The sequence below is a fragment of the Apis cerana genome, linkage group LG10, assembly GCF_029169275.1.
Source record: "Apis cerana isolate GH-2021 linkage group LG10, AcerK_1.0, whole genome shotgun sequence".
NCBI lineage: Eukaryota > Metazoa > Arthropoda > Insecta > Hymenoptera > Apidae > Apis > Apis cerana.
Window position 1 is genome coordinate 7,198,387 of NC_083861.1, and position 15,540 is coordinate 7,213,926.

General features: G+C 49.2%; 2 protein-coding genes across 3 annotated transcripts in view; one reads left to right on the forward strand and one right to left on the reverse strand.

Annotated features, from left to right (window-relative positions):
* Positions 1 to 15,540, reverse strand: part of LOC108001570 (lysine-specific histone demethylase 1A) — a 98,262-nt gene that overhangs the window by 44,791 nt on the left and 37,931 nt on the right. The gene's annotated exons all lie outside the window — the stretch shown is intronic.
* LOC108004318 (toll-like receptor Tollo) lies at positions 6,198 to 12,526 on the forward strand. The gene has a single exon (XM_017067121.3). The coding sequence runs from the start codon at positions 6,936 to 6,938 to the stop codon at positions 10,677 to 10,679; it is 3,744 nt and encodes a 1,247-aa protein (XP_016922610.1). The 5' UTR covers positions 6,198 to 6,935; the 3' UTR covers positions 10,680 to 12,526.

Here is a 15,540-nt window from a genome sequence, read left to right on the forward strand (position 1 = left end):
CGTACTTTTATTCGCGATAACTCTCATAATTGAGATTCTTCCGCGATGATGTTTTCACGTCGCTTATGCGGTATCCGTGTTAAATATAATCTACACCAACCAACTTCGAAGAAACAATCGTTCGAATAATCGAGATTACTTCGAGCTCTCTCGAGTTCCATTTTCCTTGCTACGTAACGAGGAAACGATCGAGAGTGGCGACTCTCCTACCCTTCCTTTCTCACGCGGTCTAAATTAAAATTATTCCACGGATGAATCTGGCTCGCAAGCTATCGCTTACGACCCATTGTTGGCCGTGCGGCGAAGCAATAAAGCGGCGAGGTGAAATGGACGCGAGGAGATAGAGGCGCGACTTGTACCGGGTTCGCGATAAGAATGTAGGACGAAACACTAGCAGGTGATCGTGTTATTCGAGATTTCGTGATTCCGTGCCGGCCGTGACGGAACAATAAACAAACGGCCGAGAGTTTCGTTCCGGGAGGAGAAAAATCGCGCGGAGTGGTGAAAGTGCGCTCGAGGATCTCTCGATCGTCGTCGATCCTCTCCACGAGTCCGTCTTCCCGGACGACCGCGTTTTCTCGCATGATTTTGAAACGTGCGCGGATAATCTCCTCGCCAGAGAGATTCCAGCTAGCTTAATTACAGGATGCCAAGTTCCATCCAAGTTTTGCGCGGCGCACGATAATTATGTGCACGAGTACGGTAGGTGGAAAGAATGAATTTTCATCGAGACCTGGTTGCGGACAGAACGGACTCTCGATAGACGGACGGCGAACAAACTTTCATCGAAACGGATTCGCGAACGGTGTAATTATTTTTTTCTTTCCCCCACTCTTTCTCTCTCTCTTTTTTCTCCTTCATCGTGTCTTCGCGTGGCTCGACGCGAGGAGACCACCGCCAAAGTGGTTCCATTTGCGGAGTCATTTCGCCCGGGACGCCTAATCACAATCCTCGTGAAAGAAACATTCCTCCTCGTGGAGGAAGAAGATACGAGGAGGGAGAAGAGGAAGGAAAAAAAAAAGAAGAAGCGCGCACGCCGTTCGAATTCATCCCTATTGGATTCTCTTTAAAGGTGACACCAAGAATTCTTTTCTCTCCATTTCTCGCGAAATCTCACACGCGACATCGATCGAATCTGTAGTACAGATAGATCCACGATAAGGGCAAACTCGACGAACTCCGTCCGCTTCGAGGACGCGGGGTCGACGATGCACGATCACTTGCTTGACAAAACGACACATCGCGATACGCCGTGTGAAGAAGAATGATATGCCGCTAATCGAATTATAATATACGTTCGTTAAAAATATTTAACTCGAACCCGAGTCGTGTAATTTTCGAGTCGTTTCGAAAGAAAGAAAAAAAAAAAGAATCCTGGCCGGAAAAAAATATCAGTCAGTTTTTTTGCATATATTGCGTATTCCCGCTCACGATTAAACTGATTTAAATACAGACGTCTGAAAATTATAGGTAAGCGTAAGGAGTAGCGATCTCGTTTCAAAATCACCAGTTGTTGAACGCGTTAAAAACGAAGGTAAAAATCGGTTGATCGGTTATCAAGCCGGACAACTTGATTTCCAAACGCATTTCTCCTCGTCGAATACGAGAGTGAAAAATTTTTACGTTTTTTTTTCTTCTTTCTTTTCTTCGACGAGTATAGACAACCTCGTATAATACCTCTTACACGCGACAGTGTGCGAGAGTCGACCATCGACGACTTGTATTCCGGATTAATAAATTATAGAAGAAAGTGGGGCTGGTAATGAATAATCTACGAGCATCGACGAAGTCTATCGAATGCCTGTAAACGAACGATAGGAATCTGCTTCTCTGAGTTTCGTGCGTCACGAAATTGTAAACCACGATATTCTTCCCTTGCCCCGATCTATTTCCCTTGATTAACAGTCGAAACAGCATTTGATCCTTCGAATTTGGTCCAATTAGCGTTTCAAGAGAGAGAGAAAGAGACAGACAGAAAAACGAGGAAATTCTGACGATTGTCCCCTTCCCCCGCCCGTGATCCATTCGAGCACCGATCGCGTGATTCGTCGGGGAAGCGTGAAAACGGCCGTGTCTCCGCTCCGTTCAATGAGCGTAAGTCATTCTTTCTGGATCATCGCGTGCGCCTCGTGATATCTCGAAGCGCGATGTACAGGGTGGGCTTGCGGTACACGTGTTCGTCTCGTAGAAGGCATCCTACGAGCCTCTCCCTTAATCTCCCCTCCTCATCCCCCGCGATCGAATTCGATCGATCGTCGAAAGAATCCGTAAAAGATCCGTTCCGCGTCGCGGGATGAAGCGAAAGCTCGAAAGCTCGAAAAGATCAAAGATTGAGCAGATTCGAGATATTATTTCGTCGATTTAACATCCGCGAGGGAATCGATCGATCCTCTGGTCGATTTTCTGTGGCTGCGAGAGAGAGAGAGAGAGAGATAAAGAGAGAGAGAGGATTTCGTAACTGGAACTTGACTGCCCTTAAACGCGTCGAAAAATCGAGGAGAATATCTCCTTCTCTCGGGAGGGGAACGGAGAAGAAGGCAAGAAGGGAAGGAAAGTATACCGAGTCGTGTCTCGAGGAGGGAGAAAGAGAGGAAGAGAGAGAGAGAGAGAAAAGGCAGAAGCAGCAGCTCGCCTCTCCTTCCCTCCTGAACCCATGAATTACGCGCGGCCACCTTGGCCGACTCGATAAGTGGACACCTTGTCAGGACTCGACTGGTATCCTATTTTTAAGGATGCTGTCAGGCAGGCCAGTTCGGTAACACCCTGTATATATCGGGCCGAGGTTCGGTAGTTGATTAGATTTAAAAGAATGCCCCGTCACCTGCACCGTTGAAAGGAGACTAGGCCCACGGGCGGACGATGGTGGGGCGTACGGTACGGGTCCGTGAGCGGAGGGGGGACGAGGGGTAGGCGGCGAGGGGGAGAGAGGAGTGGGAGAGACGTGGGGATCGTGAGCAACGAGGGGCCCGAGCATGAGGCCCCAGCGATCACTGACCGCTTTCGCCGATCCCAGCCGCCAGCTAGCCACCTTTCAGCGGCGCAGCCATCGAAGGGGCATCCTCCTTCTTAAGGCTCATTCACATCGCTTCGCTAATCAAACCCGACAACCGAGGGGAGGGGAGGGGAGGGGAAAAGCGGACGGCGTGGATGGCTGCTCTCCTCTTCTCTCCCTGTTTCCAGGAGAAATCATCATGGGAATCCTTTCTTTAAAATGTCAAAGATTGCGCAAGATTGCCATCGATCACTCGAAATTATCCATTAATTTTTCCCATAATATATATATATATCTTTTTTGGAAGTTTTGGAGGTTTTGCAGGTTTTGGAAGAATCTTTTTCGCGGAAATATCGTCGCGAGGTAATACGTCCTCTTGAGTTTGGTCTCTCTTTTTTTTTATTTTTGTAATCGATACGGTCTCCTTTGAGAACGCAGGTAGAATCTCTCGAGTGTTTACGCTGAAAGGAGGGACTTTTTCCTAGAAGTGAGCACAGAGACTCCCTGTGTAAATGAGAAGCGATTAAGAGAAGGAGGCCGATTCGTCGCACTTTCGCCGTGATATCGCGATTAATTCGCGAAACACCGGATACCTGGTGACTGAATAAAACGTGGCCCATCGACGCGATACTACGCCGGCGTGGAAAGGTGAAATATTATACCGATTTAAGGCTACGGCCTTGGTAAAGATCTTATAATAAGAATCAATGAAACCGACCACGAGGATTCGCTTCCACCACCGCTTTACGATTTATTTCCCTATCCGACGTGATACTTAATGAGCGCAACCCGTCGTTATCTTCTTAAACAAAGTAATTAATTCTTTAAATCCTTCTCAAATTATCGATTCCGAGATTGACAAAGAATCGTGATTTTTTTGTCCATCAACAGTTCGATCGAACCGATAAATGATATAACGCTTATTCGAATCGTTTCGAATCGTTTGTAATATCTCGAAAGGAATCGGTATCGATAACGACTCTCTCGTTTCTCGATACGTATGCGTTGAACTTTCATCCAGAATTTCAACCAGTGTTCGACAAATTTCGTTCCTTACAAAATTTTCACAAAATTTTCTTTACTCGATTCTCTATTCGCGTAATTTCCCTCTGCTTTTATCGCGATATACACGCGCAATTGCCTCGCTATTAAGAATCCTTCGAATCGATCAATTTGCAAAATCGCAAAATTGTACGAAAATCACGAGAAATATCGCGCCCATCGCTTAACTTTCGTTAATTACCGAACGGTTCCCGTTTTCACCGAACGAAACTCTTTTCTCAAAGAGTACAGTTTCTTATACCCCCGTTGGAACGGGATTTTTTTAAGATCTCCTTTTCTATCAGTTATTCGAAGACAAAAAGAAAAAAGAAGAAGAGGAAGGTAAAGAAGGTACACGCGAAGGAAGTGGAACGAATCGAGGCCGATCACCGGCATTCATTTTACTAATGATACTTTTATTGGTCCGATGAAAATGATGTATCCTCCTATTTGAATTTCGATGAGTAAATCAACCGGTGGAACGTATTCGAGTGGCTGCCAAATGCTTGGGTCCCCTACGTTTGGCCCAGGTAAAGGTAACAAATCACTTTTCAACGACGGGAGATGGAAGCTACCGAGCACTGTTTCCTGAAAGGAGGCGGATCACTCCTTTTCCCTTTCTCTTTCTCTCTCTCTCTCTCTCTCTCTTTCTCTCTCCTCCTCCTCTCTCTCTCGTCCAGGGGAAGGGAACCACTTGACGTGTCCCTAACACACGATTCCTGACACAATGCGTCCGATCGTTTTACACTGAATGGGAGCCGGGAATGCGCGAATCCCAAACAGACCATAAAGCTAATAATGACGAGGCGGAAAACGGGCCGTGAAAGGAAAGTATTTCACTCTACGCTACTTTTACACAAAAAAAGGAAAAAAAAAAAAAAAGAGCCACGCGTATCCCTCATTCAGCGACGATGACGACGACGACGACACGCGCTCCGTTCATCGTCACCGCCGATTTCGATTTCGAAACCATCGATCCATCTCGAAACACTTTCCTCTGGAAAGAGATTTCCGAAAAACTGGAAAAAACGCGAGAAACGAGTGTTTCCCCGAGGAGAAAGAGCCGCGTAATTTTCGAGGAATCGTTCCCAGACGATCGTTCTCCTCATCCTCGTTTGCCTCATCGGTAGCCAACCGGCAGACGGAGGGAGAATTTTCAATTCCGCGAAAATTCCGCACAAAAGGACAATGTATGTATGTCTCCTCTCCCTCTCCCTCCCCCGCGCTCCCCTCGTGTAACACGCGTCGGATACGCGTCGCCAACAGCCACTCGCGCGGATTATAAATCGGCGAAACCACGGATGAAAGAGTTGCAAGGAGTGGAAAGATAAAAGAGGAGGCGGAAAAGGGATGGAGGGGAGGGGAACGGCTAGTTGCAAAACGGCTAGCCGGTGTACTCTCTCGCGACAACTGGAATGCGAATGGGAACGGGATTCGCACAAAGGCATTGAGCGCGAACATTCTTTTTCGAGGTTTCATTCCCCGTGACAGAATCGTAGAAACGATGTGAGAACAGATGACGGTGAGGCGAGGCGTTTCACGGACGAATCGAACTCGGCAATACGGCCGAGTGGAACGGGCACGAGTGGAGGGGCAAAAGGGCCGAGGGAAGAAGAGAGGCGAGAGAGAGAGAGAGAGAGAGAGAGAGGCGGAGGAGAAGAGGAAGGAACGCGAGGAGGCGAGGAGCGGGGAAGAGAGGAGAGAGGCAGAGGCGAAACGAGCGAGATCGAGCTAACTGAAACTACCAGGGGTGGGACGAGGAGGCCGATCGACGCGGTGGATGGAGGCTGCAGATGCTGGAGAGGAGCCACTGTAAGGGCCCGGAGAGTGTACCTGTCTTGTTTTTATAGGCTTGCCAGAACGTCGGGCCCCGGCTACGGACTACGGGCGACGAAGACGACGAAGACGACGAGGACGAGGACGAGGACGAGGACGAGGACGACGACCACGACAACGACGACCACGACCACGACCACGACCACGACCCACGACCACGACCACGACCACGAACCACGAACCACGACCACGACGGCTACGACCACGACGGCGACGAGGAGAGAAGGTGTAAAGGTGGGGGAAGGAAGGGCGGGCGGGGAGGGGTAGAGAGGCGAGGAGAAAGGTGGGAAGGGTGGGCGGAGGGGCGAGGGTAGCGGTGGCAGTTCGGGCCTTACAACTTGCCAACCAGTCCTCGGAGAACCGTGGGTCTTACCGGAGCCGTATATACACACGCGTGTCGACGGTCACAACGTCACTTTTCGTCCGTTTCGAGGATTTTTATCCTCCTCTCGGGAGTAATAACGCGTTACGCGTAACGAGAGTTAAGTGTATCGATACGACTTGGGAGAGGTCGGTGAACCTGGGCGAACACGCACACCCCGTTGTTCAAAACGTGTTCAAACGAGGATAGGACACGAGAGAGGAATGAAATCTCCAGGATTATAAATCGCCTTGCTTATATACGGGCGCGCGCGCGCGCGCATACTCGTACGTGCATCGGAGAAAAGATCGTAGAATATTCGCGAAAGGTGTATATATATATATATAAACGCCGTACATTTATATATATATATATCTTTCGATCGATCTAAAAAAGGAGGGAAGGGGGAAAAAAGGAGAAAAGAAAAAAAGAAATCTCTTCGTATCGCGAGGAGAGAGAAAGAGAGAAAGAAAGAAGAGAGAGAGAGAGGGGGAGGGAGAGAGAGAGAGAGAAAGAGAGAGAAGAGAGGATAAGAAGGAGAGAGGAGATGGGCGATGTGAGGTAGAGAGATCGGCGGGTCTGATTGGACTTAAATGGATCGCGGCCGGTTTCGCGACAGATAGAGGAGCTGGAGCCGTGGGAGCCGTGTTCGCGTGAGATTTGATGGAAGATTGAGAGAGAGAGAGAGGAGAAACGGGCGGAAAGATGCGGGGAAGTCCTGCGTTCTTCGCCATAATTCTAGGCACGATATTCGGTGTCCTCGGCGCGTCCCTAAGCAAGGCGCTCCGGTACAAAGCGCCGGACGAGTGCAAGTGGGTCGCGACCGGCGACACCGAGGACGACGTCTCGCTCGTGTGCCGTCTGAGGACTATTAACAGCGAGTTGGAGAACACCAACTTCAGCGTGATACAACCGCAGCACACGGTCCGTCTAAGGTTGGAGTGCAGCGACGCGTTGTTCTACCAGAGCTCGTTGAGCGCGGGCAGTTTCAGGCCGTTGGTCGAGTTGCGCGAGCTCGTGATCGAGTACTGCAAGATCGGCAATCTGTCGGACGACGCGTTCAAAGGGTTGAAGGAGTTGAGGAATTTGACGGTGAGGACGCACAACACCGATTGGTCCGCGATGGCGTTGGACGTGTCGGGGGGCGCGTTCACCGACGAGTTGAAGCAATTGGAGAAATTGGATCTGGGGGAGAACAACATGTGGAGTATACCGGAGGGCGCCCTCTGCCCCCTCGTCAATCTGGAGATATTGAATTTGACGAGGAATCGGTTACGGGACGTGACGAGTTTTCGTTTCACAGGCGCATCGAGATGCCTGCCCAAGCTGAAGGAGCTCGATCTGAGCAACAACAGCATCGAATCGTTGCCGAGCGCGGCGTTCTCCGGTTTGACAAGGCTGCACAGCCTCGACCTGCGGTGCAACGCCATCAGCTTCATGGCGGATCGGGCGTTCGAGGGCCTCTCCTCGTTGGCCATCTTGAGGCTTGCGGACAATCGGCTCGCGAGCCTCCCGCCCGAGTTGTTCAGCGACGCGAGGAACATCCAGGAGATCCATCTTCGGAACAACACGTTGAACGTGTTGCCCCCGGGTTTGTTCACCGAGCTCACCCAACTGTTGGTCCTCGACCTCTCCCACAACGAGTTGACCGCCGAATGGGTGAACGCGGCCACCTTCGTCGGTTTGGTACGCTTGGTGGTGCTCGACCTGTCCAACAATCGCATCGCCCGACTCGACCCGGCCGTGTTCCGCGACCTCTACAGCCTTCAAATACTCCGGCTGCAGGAGAATCTGTTGGAAAGCCTGCCCGAGAACACGTTCTCGGCCCTCTACAATCTTCACACGTTGCTGCTCAGCTACAACTTGCTAACCGTCATCGACGCGACCACGCTGAGCGGCCTCTACGTGCTCAATCTGCTCTCGTTGGACAACAACAGGCTGCACACGATAAACCCGGCCGCCCTCAGGAACGCCTCTTCCCTCCAAGAGTTCCACCTGAACCGTAACCAGCTCGAGTCGGTCCCGGACGCGCTCAAAGCCACACCCCTTCTCCGTACCCTCGACCTCGGCGAGAATCTCATCTCGGAGATACCGAGCGGCACGTTCGACCACGTGTCCCAACTTTACGGGCTTCGATTAACCGAGAATCATATCGGCAATCTGAGCAAAGGTGTCTTCGATCGTATCAAGGAGTTGAAGATATTGAATCTCGCGATGAATCGGATACAATACATCGAGCCCGGCACGTTCGACGAGAACGCCAACCTCCAAGCGATCCGTCTCGACGGCAATCAATTGACGGACATCGCGGGCCTTTTCACCAATCTATCCAACCTCGTGTGGCTGAACGTGAGCGACAACAAGCTGAGATGGTTCGACTACGCGATGATACCGACCGGACTGCAATGGCTCGACATACACTCCAACGAGATACGGGAGCTGGGCAATTACTTCGAGATCGAGAGCCAGTTGAATTTGAGCATATTCGACGCGAGCGAGAACAAGCTGACCGAGATTACGGGGAACGCGATACCGATGAGCGTGGAGAGGCTCTACTTGAACGACAACCAGATCTCCAAGGTGCAGAGTTACTCGTTCTTCAAGAAGCCCAACTTGACCACGGTCGAGCTGAAAGGGAATCAGATACGAAACTTGGAGCCGTACGCGTTGAGGATCAGCGCCGTCCCACCCGACAAACCTCTCCCGGAGTTCTACATCGGGGACAACCAGTACCTGTGCGACTGCACCATGGAATGGTTGCAACGGGTCAACAGGCAGAATCAGACGAGGGTGCAACCGCGCGTCATGGATTTGGAGAGCATCTATTGCAAGCTCCTCTACGACCGGGAGCACGCGTTCGTCCCTCTGGTCGAGGCGTCCCATTCCCAGTTCTTGTGCAAATACGACACCCATTGCTTCGCCCTGTGCCACTGTTGCGACTTCGACGCCTGCGACTGCGAGATGACCTGCCCCTCCAATTGCACGTGTTACCACGATCAATCGTGGTCGGCGAACGTGGTCGACTGCTCCAACGGGGGCCACGCCAACAAACTGCCCGACCAGATACCGATGGACGCGACCCGCCTCTACCTGGACGGGAACGACCTGCGCCTCGTCTCCAGCCACGCTTTCATCGGCCGGAAGAAGCTCAAAGTGTTGTTCCTCAACGCGTCCAACATCGAGATCGTGCAGAATCGATCGTTCAACGGGCTCAGGGACCTGGAGGATCTCCACCTCCAGGACAACAAGATTCGAGAGTTGAAGGGGCACGAGTTCGAGGGATTGGACGCGTTGAGACTGCTCTACTTGCACAGGAATCGGATCTCCTCCATCGGCAACGACACGTTCTCCACCCTACGGTCGTTGCGCATCCTTCGGTTGGAGGGGAATCGGTTGACAGTGTTGGCCGTGTGGACGCTTCCCGACTCGATCGAGATCAGTTTGTCGGGGAACCCGTGGTCCTGCGAGTGCGACTACCTTCGAAGTTACCGGGAGTGGATCCGCGAGCCGAGCGTGCGAGTGACGGACGCGTCCGCGTTGCGCTGCGTGTACAACGTGACGGAGTTCGAGGCGTTCGGCGACCAGGTGTTCGCGGACAACGAGTTCGGCTTCCGACTCGTGGCCGACGGGAGGAACGAGGAGGAGAGGCGCGAGAAGCACGGCAACGAGAGCACGGCCTCGTGCACGGGCGCCGCGAGCGTCGAGAACGACGCGCATCGAAACCTCACCAAGACCATCATCGAGAAACAAGTGTTGCAGGACTACCTCCCCCTCCTCGTCACAACCCTGGTCGCCTCCTCGTTAGTCGTGCTCCTGTGCCTGCTCGGCTTCGTGTTCCGCCAAGAGCTCCGCGTGTGGTTCCACTCGAGATTCGGGGTGAGGATATTCTACAGGAGCCACGAGGTGGACCGCGACGACAGGGACAAACTGTTCGACGCGTTCATCAGCTACAGTTCCAAGGACGAGGCGTTCGTCGCCGAGGAACTGGCGCCCGTCCTCGAGATGGGCAACCCCTCCTACAAGCTGTGCCTCCACTACCGCGACTTCCCCGTCGGCAGCTTCATAGCCGACACCATTGTCCAGGCGGTGGAGTCCTCGAGGAGGACGATAATGGTGCTGTCGGAGAACTTCATCAAGTCGGAGTGGTGCCGGTTCGACTTCAAATCGGCCCATCACCAGGTGCTGCGCGATCGGAGACGGAGGTTGATCCTCGTCCTGGTCGGCGACGTTCATCAGCGGGACCTCGACCCGGACATCAGGCTCTATCTCAAGACCAACACCTACTTGCAATGGGGCGACAAACTGTTCTGGGAGAAGCTGCGGTTCGCGCTGCCGGACGTGCCCAACAATCAGAGGACCACGCAGAGGACGAGGCAACCGCCGCCTGTCCGACGCCAGCACAACAACAGGACGTCCAACGGATCGCGAACCGTCTCCGTGCACATATGAACCACCTTCACCACGCGCTTTCGTTCTTGGTGTCTTCGTTCCCAGCTGTTTCTATCTGTGCGCGTGTGTACGTGTGTGAGTGTATACATATATATATAAATGCGTGCTGCACACCGCGCTTTTCTTCCGGTGTGGGATTGTGGGATTGTGGGCGTAGCCGTGAATTTCAAAGCGGTGGTGCGCCAAGACTTCGGCACTGCCGAGGGAAAGGGTACAGTGCGTCTCCTTTATACAATAGGTGCAATAAGGTGGGATATATACGAGTGTAAATACTACCGGAGCGGATTCTTCCGATGTATAAAATGTTTTCCACGCAGAAGAGATTTCTGTGTTTTTTCTCGTGCGAAGGATATAAAAAGAAAGGGGAAAAAAAGAAAAAAAAACAACGAAAAGTGTGAACTCGTGTCGAGAATGAAGAGAGGGAGAAAAAAAAGACAATTCCACGAAGAGAGAAACAGTGTGTGCTTTTGTAAATAGAGAAGAGAATATACGAGAAATGGATAGAGAGAGAGAGAGAGAGAGAGTAAGAGAGAGTGATTATATAATATTTAAGGTGCTTCCCTCGTGGTTATACTATGGTGTCTGTACATTGCAGCGAGTCAGTGAGTTTCGCTAGATAGCTTAAAAAATCGTTGTAAATACGTCTTCTGCGTCTCTATCGGCAACATAATTGGTTGATCAAGCTGACGGTTAATTTAAAAAAGAGAAAAGAGTTAATGGGTGCGTGAAAAGATCTCGTCGGACGAGAGATTTATTCTCTTGGAATCACCGGTGTGCGATATCTTCTTTGGTGGTATATATATATATATATATGTATATATATAATATATACGTATGTATACACGGAGCCACGCTCGCGGGTGCCATGTGAATTTACCTTTAACCAACAGCCTAAGCGCCATATCGTGTACGAAAGGATGTACGAAATTTTGCGACGGAAATCCACGCAAAAGAAAGTTCGCGGAAGTTCGGTTCGAACGATGGTGGAAAAATAATAGAATAATCGATCGAGTTTCCAATTTCGAAAAGCGATTCACGCGCGGTGAGCCTCGTCCACGAGAGACACGGAGAATAAACCAGATTCCTTTCTCCTTTGATCGTGCGCGCTAAATCCAATGTGTATTTAATTTGTATCTATAAAACCGGCCGACTTTAAATATCTCCCTCTAAGGCTAAGCGACGATCGTTCTTTTATCATTATCAATCACTTCCTTTCCTTTGTAAAGTATTAAGATGCGTGCAACTTCTATATCTTATTTATTTCGCTCGGAAAAACGTTGAACGGAGGCATCGCGTGGATGTTCAGAGACACGCGCGGGGCACGGTTTTCCGTCGCATGCGAGGCCTCTGCTTGAATTCGACGGTCTACTATCTTCGTTTTTATTTCCCTTATTATTTCTTCTTCTTCTTCTTCTTCTTATTCTTATTCTTTTTCGCGATTCCCGATTAGCTCGAAGAGCCAACAGGGATATCGAACTCGTAGGAGACAAATTTTTAGTTTCTCTTAATCGAGGAGAGGTGAGACGGTCGGATTCGAAAGAGAGTGAGAGAGAGAGAGAGAGAGAGAGAGAGAGAGAGAGAGAGAAAGAGAGAAAGGTGCGCGTCACGCAACGAAATCGAAAACGATCGCTATAAATAAATTCGTAAACACGATGTACAAACAATGTGAGATCAATCTCCTCTTTAGCTTTCCTCGCAAGCGATTTTCATACGTTTTCATACCCATCTCATACTCCTCCCTTTCGCAAATTATACCCCGACGAGGACGACGTGAAAGATAATGTTAGAATAATAAAAAAAAAACCTGTGACTGAACAATAAAATGCTCTATTTTTATGTTTTTAAAATTATCCGTCTTTTTTTGTTGTTCTCCACATTTCCTTTTGTACAGCACAACCGATTATCTCGATATAACGAGTAGCATTTTGTTCGCGCGTTACATTAGACGGAATTAAGAATATTCGCGCGCTCGAGGCGCAAAAAACTTGATCAAAAACTTTCTGTCCCGGAAAAGGATTTCGCTACGCGAAACAATACTTTATGCTAATCGAGTCACGTCTGTTTACATTGTCATCACGTTTCGTTACCGTTACATCAACGGAATAAGTAATGACCGCCTCGTTGTAATAGAAATCGGACAGTTCGGTAAAAAGAGCGCGCGGAGCCTGGCCTTTGATCGTCCTCCGCTATTACAAATGCGGGGCGGGAAGCGAATAGAGAGAAGACGCCGAGTTTTTTTTTCTTCCAAATGGCGCAATCGAAAATGCTAAAAGATGCGACGACACAAGGAAAACGCGATTGAGAAGGGAATAAAGGGAAAATACCGACACGTGAAATTCATCTTGGTTAACTCGGTTGAGCTTCCCTTCGGTCCGCTTCACTGTTTTAGAATCTTACACGATCTCCGTTCGATCCGGTGGTCAGGAAATTTAGTTTGCATACGCTTCCCAGCCCCAACAATTTACATAAAGTGGCAACTTCGTGGCGCACCCTCGATCGATCGTAATCAAATTACTCGCGCCCCTGGGAACTTTCCTTTTCCACAGTTTGCCAATGGTGTGTCTCGTATCGACGAATCAACGGCGATGGGATTATTGGATTGAATTTTTCAAAAAATTCGAGCGAAAGGATTTGGAATATTGATACGCGTAAAGTGTATGGTAAATACGGAATAAAACGGCGGATCGAATGGAATTCGAAATTTTTAATTCGAGATAATTCGAGAGATCGAAGAACGGAATCGACGGATAGGCGAAATGCCAGGGATTCGATATGTCGAGGCGAAGCGGTTCGAGCGGTAATTTGCATCGATACGCGATCGTGCCGGTTAGTAGCGCTATCGGTTGCCCATGATTACGCGTAATCTGCGTGTAATCAAGGCGCGAGAATCGGGCACGGGATGCGCAACAGATATGACGCAAACCTGCTACCCAAGTTACGAAAATACGCCGAGTATGCGTCCACGAGTTCGCGCAATCGCGCATTACGCGAATTAATGGAAAAGGCGAAGCGAGACAACGCGCACAACTCCGGTTTGCGGTTTTTACCGCCTCCTTAGGAATTCTCATTACGTTGATAATGTTGATAATTGCCGGGTTGGGACGGAGGAAATTCCGTCGTTTCCATCGAGATTGACTGGCGTGAAAGTTTCGCTAGTTCCCCTTGCAACTTTGTCCTGACGGGATTAGATCGCGTTTGGGATGCGAAATCGATAAAATCGATATTGAAACGAAGAAACGTTAGATTGTCCAGACAATTGGTACTACATCCAAGTAATATCGAAGTGATTTTGAAAATATCACATCACAAGATCGTCTCTATCTACCTTGGATTCTTGGTACGTTTTATAGCAAAATTTTATAGGAAGAAAGAAAAAAAGATGATAATAATTCGTGAAAAACTGAGGTAAGGAGTGAGCCTGCAACGCATTATTCACACGAATCTAGCTCGCGTTTATTATCCCTTTTATAAATAATCCAAAGATTAATAGTAAGAAAATAGTAGTAAAAGTTTCGAACACGACGCTCGAATAACATTACTCGCGATTAAAATCCATTCCGCGAAACCCCGTTGTCCAGAACAGGCAAGACCCTCCACGCGAATGTAACGTCATGGACATACGTACGCGCGTATATACGACGTATATGCTGGACAATTACCGAAATATGAATTGCAAATTTCCAAGTATAAATTCGATCGTTCCACGCATCCTCCTCTCCTAGAATCGTTCCAATCTATTAAAACCCGATTCAATTACTTCTCTTATCACCACGGATTATTAAGTGTTTACGGTACGTAAATCCAGCCCGCGAAATATATTTATACATATACATCTTCGCCGCCTGTTTTTCCTTTATCGAAACTCGTTGTGCTGATATCGCCACGCGTCTCGACTCGATCCTGTTCCGCTACTTTTCTAATTAACAACCCCCTTAAACAACGTATCGCGAGTGAAAGCGCGTACCTCGTATCTCCACACGCTGAAAGCCTCGGATATAATTCCACGGGGCGTGGAAAAATTCGCGCAACCTGTTGCGGCTACCGCGCGCCGAACAATCCGAGGAAGAATTATGCGAGAAGCTCGTTTAAAGTCGATCGAGAACGACGGCCGATCGTGTTCGATCGATCGCTGAAAGATCGGGAGATTTAAGAGCAAGATTAAGATGGAGGGTGAGCGATATTTGACATCTCGTTTAAGCGTTGAAGAAAAGAGAACGTGATTTTTTTCAGTCGATTCCTCGAATACCGCCAATTTTATTTCACATTTGGGACGAATTCTTTTTTTTTTCTTTTTTGGAGAGATACGCGCGCGCTTTGTATTTTTGGAATTTGATTGATTACTTTCGCAAGAGACGTCCATTTCGAATATTAGATTCGGAGGGAGGGGGAGGGGAAGAGAGATTCGAGTTTATGAGTCGAGATCGCGGAAACATTCGGCTTTCTATCGGATCCAATCCCGGTCTTTTGGCCGGGATCGGTCTTGTTTCCACGAGAGAAAGTTTTCTACGATATACTCGGGAACCGTGGACCAAAGCTATTTGGAATATTGGATTTGTTTTTCGGGAATGAAAGAGTTAGATTCGCCCCTCCCCCTCCGACTGATAGTTACGATAGACGGCGTATACAACGGGATGTGCATCTAGGAGGGAATCGAATAACTTTTCGAAGCAAATGCAAAGCGTATAGCGACACGAAAATTTGATCAAAAAATAGATTCTACGTATAATATAACAATGCACAGCCCGTATCATTCGTACATCTCTTATCTTTTTTTACAAATTAAAGAAATTGTTGGAAACGACGATCTTTGTCCCCTGAAAATCAACTGCTTCGAGTCAATAAAACACTCGTGTTACGATCC

What these genes read in the sequence shown, in the direction of transcription:
- LOC108004318 (XM_017067121.3), top strand. Translation starts at nt 6,936, where the DNA reads ATGCGGGGAAGTCCTGCGTTCTTCGCCATAATTCTAGGCACGATATTC.